We start from the raw sequence: 17,042 nt of genomic DNA, 5'->3' as shown, positions 1-17,042 counted from the left end.
TGATCTTCGCCCAAATGACTCGCTTCACGAATAGGACCCCCCAATTCCCAGTGCTCTGGAGCCGCCCCTGGTAAAGTTAGGAACTTGAAATTTTCAGGGAATGTGCCCAATTTAGTTTTAGGAAAAGTCAGAAAATTTCAGCATCGTAGCTTCAGCGGTTTCGGAGATATTCCCGAGAAACCTGAGGGGTGGATGAAAACAACCTCCCCCCCTGCCACTAATAGGGTTAAACGATCTAACTTGCATATCTGCGGTGCGTTGGTACTTCTGTTTTCAACATATCCCGGTTAGCCCATGCGCAGTCTCTCGTTGTCATTGTTTTATTCTCTCCGACAGAACCCGGCGTCGTACCTGAACCTGGCGTGGCACTCGGGTCAGGCGGAGGTGGCAGTCAGTGGAAACCACCACTTTAATCGGTCGGCTCGCGAATCTGTCTGGGTCCAGACTCAGCTCTGCTCCACCAAACTCACACAGAACGGTGAGTCGACAACGATCGGAACGAAGTGAGGTGAACTTGTACAAATATTAGTGACAGCGTATATAGCAAACAGTAAGCTACGCTATGTAAGTTGAGCGTAGCAGCTGGTTGACGTGGACGAGTCATCTACTGCTTCTAATGTTTCAGACGACATGAGAAGAATGCATACCGTTAGATGCTACCTACCGTCAAGCGAAATGGAGTTTAAGTGCACCTTCAAAGATTAGGTATATGATTGGAGGTAGAGCTGGAGGCATGTGCAGTTGCACGTAACGCATTCATGAACTTTCGTCTTGGTTTTGCAGTGCATATCTGCGTCGGATTTATTCACAGTGTTTTATTCGTGTGATACCGGCCCTCCCTTTACCCCAACCATCCCTTACCGCCGCCGGCAGGCGACCTGCTGTCGCTGCTGAAGTGGCGGCAGCACCCGGAACGGATCGCCGACACGCTCAGCCGCGTCATGAAGCTGAAGGGAGAGGAGGTGATGAAGTTCCTGCAGGACGTGCTGGATGCACTGTTCGCCATGTTCTCCAACGACGACGGCACGGCTACGCAGCACTCGGGACTGGTGTTTCAGGCCCTGGTGAGTTCTGGGCAGAAGGGAAATCAGCTGGACGTGAGCTTGGCAGGGAAGTGGATAAAATTGTCGGCAATAAACTAGCAAAGGTAGTCTTTCGTATATGAGTCTGCGCTGAACCGTTTACTGTGGTGTCATGAATGGTCTGTTGAGACAGTGCTCTTTGAGCGATTGCAATAGTTTGCCAGAACCTGTCCGCTACAGTAAACGGTGAGCATCAAAACAATCAAGAGTAATATCAGGTGCGCGAAACAAATAGAGTCATGTTGATATGTTTCATATTGCACTAAGTACTCGACACATCTGCGAGAGCTAAATGAAAATGAATGAAAATTTATTCAATGCTCGAATGGGACGATTATCGGAAGTCTAGCGATCCCTAGTTGCGATAAAATGAACCACAACCTACCATTTGACACGACGTTTTGATGTCTTCCTCAGGTCAGCATCTTCAGTCACTTGCAGGACAACAGGTTCGAGCACTTCCGACCCGTGCTCGAGGCCTACGTCAGCGGACATTTCGCAGCAGCTCTGGTCTACAAGTAAGTACCCTCGACATTACCCAGGGTGGGAATAAAAAGCGGCGACTTCCAAAATCGCTTTACACTATTTATTGCTTGAGATTGAGAACGCTGTCTTTGAGCTGGGTCGGCTTCTGGTGACGGAGCACAGTCGTCTGGTCCTGGTGTGGTGAGCTGCTTGTCTTATGTGTCGGGCTCCACTGGGCTAGTCGTCTGTTGTGGTCTTATGCGTCAGGCCGCGTATGCTGGCCTGCTATGCTTCGTGTCTGATGAGGCTGGTCGCTGGTCTGGTATGCAGTGCACTATGTCTGGTGAGTCTGGTCTGATGGTCCGTTGTTTCAGAGGCTTTGTGAGCTGCTGCTCATGTCTCAGGAGTCTGCACTGTTCTGACGAACTCTCTGATGCTATTTCAGGGGTCTGGTGAGCTGCGTGCGCCACTACGCCGAGCAGGTGTCGGTGGCGGAGCGCCAGGAGCCGCTGGCGCGCTGTTTTCGCGCGCTCGAGCTCGTCTTCCAGTTTGTGGTCCGCTCGCGCCAGCTGCTGGCGCGGCAGAGCGGCGGCGGGTCAGACGACACGTTCAGGGTCGACCTGGCTGAGCTGTTTAACGTGTTCAATAGGACACTGTCCAGCGCGACGTCAGACGCTGCCGTCAGCACTCAGGTAAGGTGGCTGACAGTATGCAGGAGAAGGGCAGCCAGCATCACGCAGGTGGGGGCGAATAAATACATAGGGACTGAAGGCATAGCACAGGTAGGGCAGCTGATAGCACTGAGGCGAGGCTGGTTGCAGAGCTTTTGTGAAAGGTGGCACATAATCTACATCAGTCGCATTACCCCTCACTGTTACATGGCTTCCTCATGTTCTTGTAATACTTTTTTGTGTTCTGCAATTAGCTGGTGTCAGACCAATTGTCTGAAAACTCGTGCGCTCCTCTGCGGTAGGCGCTGGTAACACTCTGATCTATTACAGGTGGCGCTGCTGTCGTCGGTGCCGGCCGTCTGCGACCGTCTGGCCGCAGTGGTGCCGGCTGCCGATCTGGCCCGCCGGCTCTCCCTCATGTTCGAGGCCCTGCCGCGCGACCCCCAGACGTGCGTCACGCAGGCCAAGCTGAAGGCGATGCAGGCCACAGCCGGATCGCAGCTGTTTCAGGACAGAGGTGAGAATCAGAGGTCAACGGCAGGGGTCAGTTAGAGTCAGAGCTCGGTTTGGGTCAGAGGTCAACGGTCCCGGGTCAGTTAGGGTCAGAAGTCAACATCCAGTGATCAGTTGGAGTCTGAGTTCATTGGTTTGGAGAGCAGGCTGAATTGCAGCGTCTGTCGAGCTGGCAAGGCTGCATAGAAGACCCATCCTTACGCGAGTTGCTTACCAGTAGCCTTTTATCAGCACACTGTCTCTTCAAAAGCGCTTGGACAAGCTGCTTGGACAAATATCGAATTCCTATCGCCATTAGAAAGTTTAACTGAGCTGCTCCGTTTCCTCCCCTTCAGAGTGCCGCCGTCAGCTGTTACAGACGATGTGTAAGCACCTGCAGTACCACATCGGGCACCGCCAGGAGGTGCGACTCAGTACCGACCTACTTGGGGACCTGCTCACCATCGTCCAGCAGCTCAAGGTGACGAGATCTCCGGCGAACTTATGTACATGTAAAATGTCTTAAGTTGATGGCGCTTTGCCCGTCTAGCATCATGTAAATGGAGCGGAGGGCAATATGAAGAAATAGTTAGACGAGTCTGGAGAGTAGACTCTCCCTGTAGGTCCTATAACGGGTCTGTGACGATTCTGTGCTGTTGCTGCTTTCCCCCAGTGTGACGGTGACGGCGACACGGGCCGCGAGGTGGAGATCCTCTCGCTCTACCTCGCCGACACGCTGGTCCGAGCCGTCCTCTCCCTGGAGTCGACCCCTCTGAGAACTGGCGGCGGGCAGTGCGGCCGGCTGGTGGCTGCCCTGGCCACCCTGCTCCGGCTGATGGCGCCGGCACACTACTGCCATCTGTGGGCCGAAATGGCGGACGACGAGCAGCTCTGCCAGTTCCTGCTGCGACTGATGGCGCTCTTCAGGGAGCTCATCACTGAACAGGTAAGAATTTGCAGGGCTGTGTGACCAGATCATCGGTCCGGGTTCTAGTTATTTTGGAAGTGTCACTTGGCCCGGGCCTGGGTAGGGAGTATGTTCATGACCTGTCACCTTTGGGTTAGGTGCAGCATAAGTAATTGTATTGCTGGGTCAATTTTACTCGGTATATGGTGTATTGTGATCGTAATACATAATGATATGAAAGTAAAAAGGCATAAACTCGCACCAATAACTGCTCTTTGCTGATCTCCTGTGACCTTCTCTGCCACCAAGACCTGATCGTGTTGCCATTCTAGCAGTTTTGTGGCAGTGCCAGCGCTCCGCGCCGCCCCTCAGTCTGAGGACCGACCATCTATCCCCTCAGATCTACCCCCATGACTGATGCATGCCGTCCCTCAGCTCTACCGTCCTGTTGCTCAGCCTGACTGCCTATTTCCCTTTTAGATGTACCCCCGCGACTGGTGCGTGTTGAAGATGACCGTCAACAAGGTGATCCTGAACACGCTGAAGGAGCTCTCCACTCCTCTCAGAGCCCGCTTCCTGCAGGGAGACAGCTTCAACCAACTGGTACAGCACCGGGAGTAGCTTCGTCGAATAGTTACACGTGATTTGGTATTTGACGTCTTCAATGTTTCATTTGGAAGCCGTACACATTTGTTATACATTTTGTAATATTTGCATGACGATGTCATCAATAATGCACAAAAGGGTTAAACATACTCATAATTCCTTTTAGCGTAAATATAATACCGTTGGCTCATGTTCAGAAACTTGTCCATAGATGGCGTAGTGTAAGCGCCTGAATGTAGGCTGTACCGCACAACGCGTTGTAGTCTTTTATAGGTGGCGCCAGCTGTACCTATACTCGATAAGGGCAACCAGAAGGAGACTTGTCCGGTGTATTTTAATTAAATGGCTTTTGTTATAGCTTATGGCTGCCACATGACAAGCTATTACCACTCGGCTGAATTCGCAAGTGAGTGAGGCGGTGGGCTCCAATGGACGGTGAGGGACGTTGACCGTACTATCGCCATTTCTCGTCCCCAGCTGTGGCACAGCTACTTCACGTTGTCTGTGGCGTTCGCCACCCAGCCGGACCTCCAGCTGGAGACCTTCTCCGAGATCAAGAGAGATAAGCTGCTGCACAGCCACCAGGACATGCGGATCGTCATGGGCTTCGAGGTGCTCTCCATGTGGCGTCTGCTCGGTGAGCCGATGGATGGCGGGTGCCCTGTACCAGCTCATTGAAATGTTTGGGAAATACTCGAAGGTCAAACAAATGATTGTCATGCTACATTCACAGCAGTGATATGTTTTGTGAATTTTGATAAGTGATACGTTGTGTGAATTTTGATAAGAGTGCTGGCGGGTCTGCAATTCGTGGGCCATTTTTGTGTTTAGCCGCCCATTCCACCGCCAGGTGACCAAAAGCTTCATTTCGTGCCGTCATTGTTGTTTTCCCATTTCTCTCGTCAGGCGACCGTAAGGCGCACTTTGTGCCGTCTCTGGTGGGCGCGATGCTGGAGCTGACGCTGCTGCCGGCGCCGGAGCTGCGCAGGGCCACTCTGCCCGTCTTCTATGAGCTGATGGGGGCGGAACAGGCCGCCCGGGGCACCTTCAAACAGGTGAGGGGACGGAAATTATCCAGTCGAGCTGTTGTTGCAGAGTTATAGTTTTGTCTAATGTCTGAAGGTATTGTGGTTACGCGCCTAGCATATGCTATTCTACAAGTTTGACGGCGTTATCCAGCGCACTACCATTGGTACTTTGCATATGATTGCTGATTTCAGGACTCAGCGACCTCTCTTGCTGGAGCCTGATGTGCCCAGTTTTGAGCTCGGTGTTTTGCGGCAGGATATACATCGTGCTGTTCGAAGCTTGTTGTGCTATTGCGATTCTGGTGAACTAGATGCGACTGTATGCATGTGCCTCACTCCTGGATCTTTGTGATAGGTTGAGACTGAGGTGATCGATAAACTGGACATCCTCGTCAGTGAAGACAAAGGTGACGACGACTATCGCAGACTCTTCCAGAACATGTGAGTTCCAACTTTCCGACCATTTTGTAATTCACAAGTAACCTCCCGATATAAATAGTGAGATCATGTCGGATCAGTGGCCGCATGTGTGATCGTGGCTCAAAGGTTAGATACTCCGAGATAATCGATGCTACCCGTTTTGTCTTATCTTTCTCTGATCTTCCTTGGTCTACCTTTTCTTGCTTTGCACTGTCCTGCCTTGACCCATCATGCCCAGTGGACTGACTGAGCTGTGTTCGTTCTACACTCCAACGGACATGTCCTGCCCTTGCGTTACACTATCGTTCTCTACCTTGAACCAGCCTGCCCAGTGCCGTGACCTGACCTGACCCGCCCCCCTGCAGCCTGCTGACGGAGGTACAGCAGCGGCGGCCGCCCTGGCGGGACGCCGGCGTCCGGTTCGTGCTGTCGGTGACGCGCCTGCTGGAGCGGCTGCTGGACTACCGACAGGTCATGGAGGGTGACGAGAACAGGGACAAACGGATGAGTTGCACCGTCAACCTGCTGGTCAGTCGCGGGGCGTCGACCGGTGGTCCATTTCAGGCGGGGATTGTAGCCGTTGAATAACTCGAGAAAGCGTGTTCGGTTCTGTCGTATTCGATCGTAACTTGCTGTACCTACCTTGTAAACCACTTTATTTCTATAGCTTCATAGGAAAACGAAATCATTTTAGCTTGTGAGACCATAAACGCCGTTCATCTTGTTACCCCGATTGATGTTTCTGTTAACCTGTGGCCGTTCGTTGCTACAGAATTTCTACAAGAGCGAGGTGAACCGCTCGGAGATGTACCAGCGCTACATCTACAAGCTACACGACCTGCACGTCTCGGCCGAGAACTACGTGGAGGCCGCGCTGACGCTGCGCCTGCACGCCGATCAGCTCGAGTGGAGCACCCGGGTGCTGCACGCCGACCTGCGCTACCCGGCCCACTGTGAGTGGCAGCGAAAGGAGCAGCTGCTCCGGCAGATGGTCGACTATGTGGACCGCGCCAAGTGCTGGGAGCTCGGCATCCCGCTGCTCAAGGAGCTGGCAGAGCAGTACGAGACGCGCGTGTTCGACTACGGGCGACTTAGTGAGACACTGCGCACCATGGCGGATTTCTATGACCGGATCATGAGTCAGCTAAGGCCCGAGCCGGAGTACTTCCGGGTCGGCTTCTACGGACAGCAGTTCCCGCCCTTCGTCAGGGTACGTAGAGAGAGGGCATGGTTTGTTTGTTTGTTTTGTTTTGTTGGGTTAGGCCCTTTCGGTCTAAAGGGCCGAAAGGATGATAGGAATTAGGGGGAGACATTGGTCTGCGGCAGACACCCTAGAGAGCAGGGCTGCGGAGTCGGAGTCGGAGTCGGAGTCGGAGTCGGTCGGAGTCGACAGTTGTGACCGGAGTCGGAGTTGTTGTTGTTGTTGTCGTTCCGGCCGTCGGGCCCGGTGGGCCCACATGGGGGGCCCGTGAGGGCCCCAGCCCCCCTCGGGGGCGACACCTGCGACGTCCGCGCAGGGAGGGCAGCAGGCCCCCGGGCGGGTTCCGGCGGACTCAGACGCCGGGTAGGGCCGGAGAACCCAGCACCCCGCCAGAGTGTCTAGCGCCGTGGGCGCTCTATAGTCGGCCCAGGCGCCGCAGGAACTCGATAACCCGGCATGGGTCAGCGAAGACCTCCCGCAGCGTCGGGTCCTCTCTCCCGAAAACGTCGTGACGGACGCGGGCCGTCGCGGGGCACGACGTCAGGAAGTGTTCCGCGTCCTCCCTGACTCCGCCGCCGCAGGTCGGGCACCCATCGTCCTCCTCCGCCCCGATGAAGTGACGGTAAGCTTGCAGGGCAGGAGAGTGGCCGGTCCGGAGGCGCGCCAGAGCGGTGCCCTCTCTCCTAGACAGGCCGAGCCTGTCTGCCAGCCTGACCCTGCCCGGGCCGACGACATCGTGGTAGTCGTGGCTTAGGTGCGGGCGGGTCGCGGGAGCCGGTCGGGAGTGGCGCGTGCTCTCCACCCACTCTCTGCTCACGTGACGCTTCAGCAGGCTCTTGGCCGCCGCGAAGGTGATGGGTGTCCCGTCCTGCGGCAGCTCAGCGGCCTCCCTGGCCACGGCATCGGCGATCTCGTTGCCGGCGACTCCCGCGTGACCGGGAACCCACTGAAGGTCCACGCGGTGGCGTCGTCCTAGTCGCCGGAGGGATAGCCAGACTTGGTCAGCGACCCGTTCAGTCTGGTTGGCCGGGCCTTCCCTCAGACGCATGAGGGATGATAGGGAGTCGGTGCACAGCTGGATGTTGAGTGCAGGGTCTTGATCGGTGAGGATGGACTCGATGTATTTGAGTGTCTCTCGTAGAGCGAGAAGCTCCGCTGTGTAGCTCGACGTGAAGCGCCCCGCTGGCGCTCGGATCCTCTTCACTTCCCTGCCGCTCCTATAGACGACTGCCCCTGCTCCGCCTCGTTCTGTGCCGGCTGTGGCCGAGCCGTCCGTGAAAGCCTGGACGTCCGGGTTCGGCAGTCCGGCTAGCGTCTCCTCGGCGGCAGTCCGTCGCTGTTCGGCGGGGGCGTTTTGCGGTAGCGGCCTCACAAGTCCAGTGTGGAAGAGGACCGTTGGAGGTGGCGGTGACTCCCAGGGAGGGGTGCTGGCAACCACCAGGAACGGTTCGCGTGGGAAGTCGTCTAGGCCGGCGTCTTTGGATATCTCTTGGCCCGTCCGTGCCCATCCTCTGTCATAGCGCAGACGTTGCCGGGGGCGGTTCTCAGGGAGGAGGATCCGCTGCACAGGGTCGCCTGGTAGGTCCCGGGAGTGGCGCTCCATCGCCACAGCCGCCAACTGCCTCCGCCGCGCCGAGAAAGGCAGGAGATCCGCCTCTCTGGCCAGGGCGTCCACTGGTGTAGATCTGACACATCCGGTGATTGTCCTGCACGCCTGTCTTTGCACCGTTTCCAGCTCCCTCAGGCCAGACGGAGTCGGAGTCGGAGTCGGAGTCGATTTTAGAAACCCGAGCCGGAGTCGGAGTCGGAGTCACCGAAAATCTGTCGACTCCGCAGCCCTGCTGGGTCTGCAGAGTCGGAGTCGGGAGTTGGAGTCGGTCGGAGTCGACAATTCTGCCCGGAGTCGGAGTCGGAGCTGGTTTTTGAAAGCCGGAGGCGGAGTCTGAGTCGGAGTCGCCGAAAATCCATCGACTCCGCAGCCCTGCTAGAGAGTCCCCGGGGCTGAGCCCGTCCGAATGGACAGGCCGACCAGCCCCCAAGCACTCTGCACCCGGCTACGGGGTGCGCTGTCTCGGGCCAGCAACATGCCGCTCCCCCGGGAGCAGCCCGCATGATATAAAGGTGCCTGTCTAGCCCAGACTGAGGGTTGCGGCGTGGAGGAGAAGGATTTGAATGTCCTGAGGATGGAAACGACGGACGGTTTTTCAGTTTGACGTTTTCCCGTTTTCTATTTCCAGAATAAGGTGTTTGTGTATCGGGGTCTGGAGTACGAGCGGCTGGCCACGTTCACCCAGCGCCTTCAGACCGAGTTCCCCGCCGCTCAGCTGATGACGACACTAGCGCCACCTGACGAGAACATCATGAACGCACCGGCGCAGTGTATCCTTTTCATACATGAGTGGAGACGTATCGATCATGGATGCTGAGAGGTTCTGTTTTCAATATTTCTGCACATATCATAAAAACGGGATGCTTTTTGTGGAAGCGTTTCTGTGCGTTTATTTTCTTTTTGTATTCTGAAAAGGGGTATTTTCCGACCAAGGAGGACGAAATATTTTAATTTGGGCCGGGAGGTTAAGGCTCTGATTTCTATTTAACAAAGTCATGCTGTCTCTGCAAATGATAAGTTTATGCAATGCTGTCGGTAGTAGACGTATTCATAGATTATACGCATCTTCGATAGGGTTTTCCAATGTTTAAGCAGCTAGTGCTCTAAGCTTGGCTCTAAGCTTCTCGCCACTTCAACGACTGCCGTTTTTCGTTGTTTCCCTTGACCTTTAGCACTCAACAGACATTCAGATTTGTAACGTGCGGCCGGTGGCTCGCGAGTCCGGCTCCCGCCAACAGCTGGACGTTCCCGCCAAAATTCAGGCGTTCCACCTGGTGAACGATGTGGACACGTTCCAGTTCGACCGGCCCGTCCACCGCGGCTCTGTGGACAGGGATAACGAGTTCAAGGTCAGTTAGAGCAGACTGGGGGCGAGTGGGGATTGGGGGAATAACAGGTCTCTGATCTCAGAAAGTATGTGGCATTGGGGGGAGGGGGAAGAGCGTTAACTTTTGCTGTCTGTGACCGTGCCATTTTTGACGTAGGACCACGCTGTCCCAAACCAGTGACTGATCAATGCCTGACCTGTGACCTGTCGGTCAATGGTCTTACCTGTGACCTGTTAGCCTTTGGCCTGTGACTTCAGTCTGCACCATGTCTGATCTGTACCAGGTTCATCTGTTGATGTGATACGTATATGTGAGCTGTGACCTGCGACCTGTGGCTGCGTCGTCCTTGCCCTGTGGCTGACCTGTTGCCAGTCCATCCACAACTTTTGACTCATGCCCTCCCTCAGACCCTGTGGCTGGAGCGGACCGTGCTGCAGATCGAGTCGCCCCTGCCGGGCATCCTGCGCTGGTTCCCGGTGAGCTCCGCGCGCCGTGAGCTCATCTCGCCGGTGAGACACGGCTGTGAGACGGTGAGCGCGGCCAACCGCCAGCTGCGTCAGCTGATCGGACGGTACTCGCCGCCGGTGGCCGATACCAACGTCAGTCCGCTCAGCATGCGGCTCCAGGTGAGAGCGGAGAGAGGGAGAGAGGGAGAGAGGGGCGGGTGGGTGACATAGGCGGTGTTTTGACAGTGGCTGGGTCAAAACGTCAAAACGGGAGAGACTGGCCAGTATGGGGGTCGAACCCATGACATTCGCGTTATTAGTACGACGCTCTAACCAACTAAGCTAACCGGCCGCTGTCGATAGACTTGATTCCGTTTTGAGAGGAAAATTATGTAATCTCTTAGACATAATAACTTTTTCTTGTTATTTAGTGAGAATTCGTTGCATTTTGTCTCCGTTCTAACCCTGTCCTACCGCTTCGTCTCGCTCGCCTGCGCAGGGCATCATAGACGCCGCGGTGAACGGAGGCCACAGCAACTTCAAGGAGGCGTTCTTCACTGCCGAGTTCGCTGCCCAGAACCCGGACATGGTGCAGCACGTGGCGCAGCTGAAGGGGCTCATCCAGGAGCAGGTCAGTCGGCCGGCAGAACCACAGGGTCAGACCGAAACAATCTGAAAAACAACACATCACATCGGTAGACACTTTGATTATTTATCCTGTTGTAACAAAACTAACTTTGCCCTTACTGGCAGTTCCAGTCGACCACGATCTCCTGCTCTAACAACCCATTCCTTCGTTGGTATGTCTCATTTTTTCGGGTCTCCGCTGACCCCTCCCTCTCCCCCTCCGCAGCTCTCGATTCTGGACCAGGCGCTCAGTCTGCACGGCCAGCTGGCTCCGGCCAGTGTGCAGCCGCTGCACCGTCGTCTGCTGCAGTGCCAGCGGCAGCTGCGACTGGCCGCCGCCGGTACGGGGCCTGCGCCCGGCGCCGACTCCCCGGGACCAGCCCGCTTCAGTCGGCAGAGCAGTCACCGGCGCAGCGTGGGCGCAGACTCCAAGGCCAGCATACTCAGGTAGGCCAATGGGTGATCGTGAAATCCCTAGAAATGTGTACGGCAAAACAATCTCATTTCAAAACTGGCCTTCCAAAACGTGAAGTAAGATAAGGAACCGGTTCAGAAAAACACATGAGAAGTCGGTGGATGGATCACGCTGTGTATGATGAGCCCTGACTTGATCCAAAAAGTGTCCTGTGATTAGTTGAACCATGTTCAACTTCTGACGTGCCCCTGATCGATCCGACCCCCCCCCCCCCCAGGTGTGAGGCTACCGCCGGCACCGTGTCTGACCTCCGACCTCCCCCTCCCCAGCACGCCGCTGCCTCCAGTACCGACCGCTGCGGTGCCCCAGTGGCGCCGGCCGGGCAGCAGCTCGTGTCCCAGTAGCCGCTCGTCTGCGGCCTCCTCTGTGTCCTGGAGCGGGGTACAGGCCGCGGAGCCGAGCGAACAGGAGCTGGGGTACGCGCGGCCCGGCGACTGGGACTCGCTCGGTGACCGGAGGAGTTCGACAGGCTCTCAGACCAGCGGCGACTTCCAACAGCATGAATACTTCCTGCTCACCGTCGGCGGGTGAGAGACGCGGGGAGATACGGGAGAGACACGGAAGATACGGGTAGATAACGACTATGAGCGATGAGCCGCTAGGACACCGGATAGCCGGGCCGCAAAACGGTTTTGGCCGGAGGAAAACGATGCAAAAGCGGTATTTTCACATGGATAGCATACATGGGTAGCATACTTGTATTCGGTATGGTTGTTGTTGTGCAATATAAGAAAGCATGCATGTGTAGTGAACGTGACCGCTCTTAGCTATTGATCCGTCGTAGGTATGGATAGATGCCGAACCATGCGATACTCACCCGATGACACTGCTCTTTGTCTGCTCATTTCAGTGATGACGACCCTCCCGAGCGGCCGCCGAAGCGTCTCTCGGAGTCGCGACCGTCCACCGACGGTCCGTCCCGTCCGGTCAGCCGCCAGTCGTCTGTGGTGGGGAGCTCGGATCAGCCGCCGCTACCGCCGCTGCCGCCCAAACGTGAGCAATGCTTACTGGGTGGCTGTTTTGAGCGCTAGTGCGTCGCGGGTGGCGGGCAGTGTGTTGTTTTAAGTTAGAGTGAAGGAGATGACGGGCTGGTCTTCTGGGCTGTTGACGTGCCGTTTAGTTGTGGGACGTTTAGTTGTGGAATTGGAAAGTGCCGACGAGACGGGCTTTGGATAGAAACGTAACTCTTTTGGTATTATTCTCTACGCATATTACCAGCCCAGAAGGCTGTTTTGTCCTTGCTTTCTGCGTACAACTCATGTAGGGGAGAGCGGGGCAATGGCGGACGGTGGGTAATGCCGGCCACCCGTCTCTAGTGAGTACTTTGTCCATCACTAATCAGCTGATGTTGTTTACATTTCAGTTGAGCGCCATTCTAGCACGTGGTGCAAGTTTGTCACGGTAGCTCCATTATTTTCATTTTTATAGCGTTAAATGTGTTTTTCGTATCTGATTTTTAATTTTTGTTGCATCTATTTGCTGACTGTGAAATGTGTTAACGCATTTTCAGAAGTGCTGCTTTGCAATGACCTTCAATTAAGCCTTTCTTAGGCGACTGCTGGATGTGAGGCGTTTGCGACGCAATGCCTTTGACTGCTGCCTGCTTTCTTAAAATAAAGCTGACCTCGGGGTAATACCGGACACGTGTCCGGAATGACTCCACGCGGTTTTGTTTGCGACTTCTGTCGTTAAAGCTCAACGTTTCGGGTTGCTGTGTTTACGGCTGTGTTAGTTTGCTTGCTGTTTACGGTTGTGTTAGTTTGCTGCTCTGTTGGCGCCGCGCTGTTGTGTTGCAGCGAGTGCAATGTTGTGTTGCAGTGCAGTGCACTGTTAACTGCTGAATACAGTTGTCGTTTCTTAATTCTCACTTAAATTTCCATCGAAAGAACGGTTTAAGGATGAATACCAGAGACGATATTTCGATTTTTTTGTGCTATTGCACTTAGTGGCCGGCATTACCCCTCGCTTTTTTGCACCTTCATTTTTCACCACATTTTCGCGTAGGCTCTGAATCTGTCATCAGTGATCTGAGATACTAAAACTGGGTGTTATCTGAAAGCCTATTCCTTTGGCTATAACCACAGTCAAAATCACCATAAAATAGCTTCAAATAGCTAAGCTATTGAGCAAAATGCTTATGGTGTCGCCATTGCCCCACTCTCCCCTAACTCAATAATGCTAACCATTTATTCGCTTTTTTTTTAAATAAATGATACTGCGCTGCATAATGGGAGCCGGTTTTTGTTACGAAACCATGATGTTTGAGACTTATCCAGTTATCTCCCTGTGTCTCCTAACTGACCTATCTGCCGGTTTCGTCTTCCTCAGCTGCCGAAAAGCGCCACACATCGTCAGTCTCGTCAGTGGTCTACGGCGGCGGACTGGAGCACCGGCCCAGCCTTCCGCTCAGGCTCACCAAAAAGGTAAACACCAGGCAAACGTGGATGTAATCTTATAGAACGAACTGTTGGAGCGAACGCTAAATGAACGACACACAGCCGAAACGAATGACTGTCGCACATGCATGGTTTGATTTTTAAATTGTGTTTCGAAGGGTGGGGATGACCAGTAAGTACGCTATAGTGACTGTATGTTTCTGCTCGCACTTACAGGTGTCTGCGCCGGCGATAATGTGTGCGCCGACCCTGCCGCCGCCTCCGCTGCCGCCCAAGCCGCCGGCACCGCGCTCCTCTGAGGTACCCAGTCCTACGGCTGCGCTGTGCGACCTGCTCGGGCCACCCGACTTTGAGGCGCCGCCGCCGCCCACCGCCGGGTCCTCGCCGCCGCCGGGAGACCTGTCGTCGACATACATGTCGCCCACGCTGCCGGCCGTGCCGACGAGCGCGCCGCCCCCGCCCCCGCCCGCGCCGGCCCTGCCGCCCCCGCCCAGAACGTCCGGCGTGCCGCTGACCCGACTGACAGCTCCTGATCAGCCGCCGAGGGTGGCGCTTAGCTTCGACGAGCCAGACTATGGAGACTATAAGGTCCTCCAGCCGGGCAGTGCTGTCTATGGGAACTATAAGGTCCTGAAACCGGGCGGCACTGAATACGGTGACTATAAGGTCCTCAAACCGGGAAGCACCGACTACGGAGACTATAAGGTCCTACAGTCGGGCAGTACTGACTACGGAGACTATAAGGTTCTTCAGTCGGGGAGATTTGAAGATAGGGACTACGAAGTCCTCAAACCGGGCGAAGCTGACTTCGGCGACTATAAGGTCCTCAATTCAGGCAGTCCTGACTGTGGTGACTACAAAGTGCTTCAGCCTAACGGTCTGTGCAGGCTGAGTGAGGAACCTAACTACAAACTGGTGGTGTCGCCGGGAAGGATATGTCGGCGTCTTGCTGCGGCCGGTGACAGAGAAACTGATGCCTGAAACTGGCCCGTGCGGAAATGAGACTTACAGCAGTATACTGTTCTTATTTTGGTAACGTATCGAGCTATGATCAAGTGATTGTGCGAGCTTGTGACCTTGTTTGACCAAGTAGGATGGAAGCTGAAGATTCCATCGTCAATGTTTCGAACTGAGCGTGAGTAACGCTGATGCTATGTTGTAAACGGTGCCGGGGCGAGCTTCGAGTCGCCTCGCTACTGGAGTTGTTTCGGGTAAGTCAGTGGCCCAGCCAGTGGCGTATGTTTGATATTTTGATATAGCAAAGGGAATGCGTCACAGGAAAAGCTATATTTTTGGTATGTGTCGCTTAGGTATGGCATATAAAACACGTATTAGCTCATCAACGCGCATCAAATGCGCAAGTAAGAAACTCTGTTTGGCGTACGTGTAAGAATGATAGGCCAAATGGTACCCATTGAGCTTCTCGTCAAAGTCATGTGCCTACACACCGAGGTACTAGTCATAGAAAGCAGTGTTATGGAGCTGGTAGCCATTGTTTGTACGAGAAGTGCTCACTTCGGTGGCCCGGCGACCGGCCTGGAGTCTCAGTCGATCTGCCCGTATCTGATCATACCACTGTCATAAGGTGCTTCTCGTGAATATGCAGAGGCCGTGCTGACTGACCGCGCTTATTGACGTTATAAGTGAACGTATGTTGCTTCAATATGTTGTGCCAAGCATAGTGTTTTATTGCAGCGCAAAATAGTGCGTTATATTTGCTCACACACGCACACTCGCATTGATGTTACTTTGTAGATTGTGACGCTATATTTCGTCCATCAGTTTATGTTGTGTCGCTTCCAACGAAATACAATGAATATATTTCGTTTGTCTTATTTCGCTGTAACAACGAAAAATAAATGCAAATGGTAAGTGGAACAACGGTTACGAATGCACCCAAAAAGGGCAGCTATTTAAGCGTGTTCCTCGGCATTGCAGAAAGCAACGAGTCATAAATAATAATCAACCTCGAGACATTATTGTTTCTTCCGGATGTAGTTGTATGTTGCAGGTGCATAATCAGTCTACCGATTGGGAAACCGTGCTCTCGATCGGTAAGGCAACCACAAATGGATCCTCGTGCTCGTATGTGGGACTGCACCGCCAGTCGCACGTCTGTGTGGCGTGCCCGTTTCACGGTCGGGCTGCCCGTAACACCCGTAACCCGTCTCGGCTCGTCCGTCCTCGCTGTACTGATTTGCTGTGTGACGGATCGTCCCACTCTCGGCACGCGCTGCGGCCCCGCCGCTAGTCGCCACATTAGCGCGCGCCCGTGACACGCCACAGCGTCACGTTACGGCGGCGTCACGGCCCAGCGGGCGGGCGGCTGCGGCTTCTGTTCTGCTCTAAATCCAGCGGGTGGTGTACGGCCGTGTGAGGCGGTACAGATCACTGGAGAGGCAGCAGTGGGACACCGGACGGCCGGGAGCTGTGTGCGGTGTGGAGAGGTGGACCGGGAGAGCCGGCAGCAGCTGTGATACTAGCGAGCAGTAGAGGACTGGACCAGACTGGACAGGGCATCATCGCAAGGTGAGTAAATACTAAATACCTACATCGGCTGTGGCTCAGCTGCTACATTATTTGACCGACGTGGACTGAACTGATTATAAATGTATTTTTATCAGCCCGGCGTTCTTGTTATTTCTGTAATGTAAGCCTACTCGCTCACACTCGCTTTTTTATCAAGTCCCCTATCTTAGCCGATCAGCTGGATTGCATAACCCACAGCTCAGCTGGCTGATCAACCGTAACCTCAGCGACCTTGCTTTTGTGATTCGTGACGTTAGCGCTTGTCACGCCTGACGGCCACGTGCAGTCACGCAGTTAATCGGCACATATCGGCCTTCGTATCCTGCAGAGGCCGTCCTGGGTGGTTTGAATTCTCGCATACCTACCCCCAATGCGGTTCACACGCATCAGAAAACATATTCGATGTTCAACACACGTGACGCTGGGGTCCTAAAACGTTTTAACGTGCTGCTTATGGTAGTGTTGTGTGACTTGTGTCTCAATATCGGCTGTAGCTCTTCTAGCTCATTTAACCCTCGCCGGCCGAGGGGGGGGGGGCGGGTGCCGCCCCCCCCCCATAGGGTTTTTTCGCAATAGCTCCGAACACGCTGGCGATAGAGAGCTGAAACTTGGCATAACTGACCTTTGATCCAAGCCGCATCTTTTGACACCAACCGCATTTTTGGGTCAGGTCAGGTCACTGACCTATGACGTCATAAGTGAACCTCTGCACGGTCTTCAGATGTCGCAACTTCGCAACGCCCTCACTGCCAGAGGAGAT

The 17,042-nt window shown here is 54.6% G+C and overlaps 2 protein-coding genes and 1 non-coding gene across 3 annotated transcripts in view; 2 read left to right on the top strand and 1 right to left on the bottom strand.

The window, feature by feature from the left end:
* The window catches only part of LOC122390947 (dedicator of cytokinesis protein 3-like), a 33,194-nt gene extending 30,424 nt beyond the window's left edge, over positions 1-2,770 (top strand). Inside the window, exons 15-19 of the mRNA XM_043384402.1 lie at positions 337-478; positions 874-1,064; positions 1,500-1,600; positions 1,993-2,239; positions 2,549-2,770. Coding sequence (XP_043240337.1) covers positions 337-478; positions 874-1,064; positions 1,500-1,600; positions 1,993-2,239; positions 2,549-2,770 — 903 coding nt within the window. The remainder of the gene's footprint in view (positions 1-336; positions 479-873; positions 1,065-1,499; positions 1,601-1,992; positions 2,240-2,548) is intronic.
* A 300-nt stretch (positions 2,771-3,070) lies between these two features.
* LOC122390953 (dedicator of cytokinesis protein 3-like) lies at positions 3,071-15,578 on the top strand. The gene is made up of 17 exons (XM_043384411.1): positions 3,071-3,191; positions 3,384-3,656; positions 4,098-4,220; positions 4,701-4,860; positions 5,130-5,278; positions 5,607-5,692; positions 6,037-6,199; positions 6,444-6,881; positions 9,110-9,251; positions 9,664-9,830; positions 10,217-10,435; positions 10,755-10,886; positions 11,109-11,329; positions 11,627-11,884; positions 12,208-12,350; positions 13,686-13,780; positions 13,970-15,578. Exons 1-17 carry the CDS (start codon positions 3,093-3,095, stop codon positions 14,732-14,734), a joined length of 3,633 nt encoding a protein of 1,210 aa, XP_043240346.1. The 5' UTR covers positions 3,071-3,092; the 3' UTR covers positions 14,735-15,578.
* On the bottom strand, positions 10,534-10,607 carry Trnai-aau. Its single transcript has one exon. It is a non-coding gene; the product is annotated as a tRNA-Ile (tRNA).
* Positions 15,579-17,042: the final 1,464 nt, after the last annotated feature.

Source organism: Amphibalanus amphitrite, unplaced genomic scaffold (genome assembly GCF_019059575.1).
Source record: "Amphibalanus amphitrite isolate SeventyFive unplaced genomic scaffold, NRLGWU_Aamphi_draft 000416F_arrow, whole genome shotgun sequence".
NCBI lineage: Eukaryota > Metazoa > Arthropoda > Thecostraca > Balanomorpha > Balanidae > Amphibalanus > Amphibalanus amphitrite.
The sequence above is the reverse complement of the archived record's forward strand: the minus strand, read 5'-3'. Positions and strand labels throughout refer to the sequence as shown.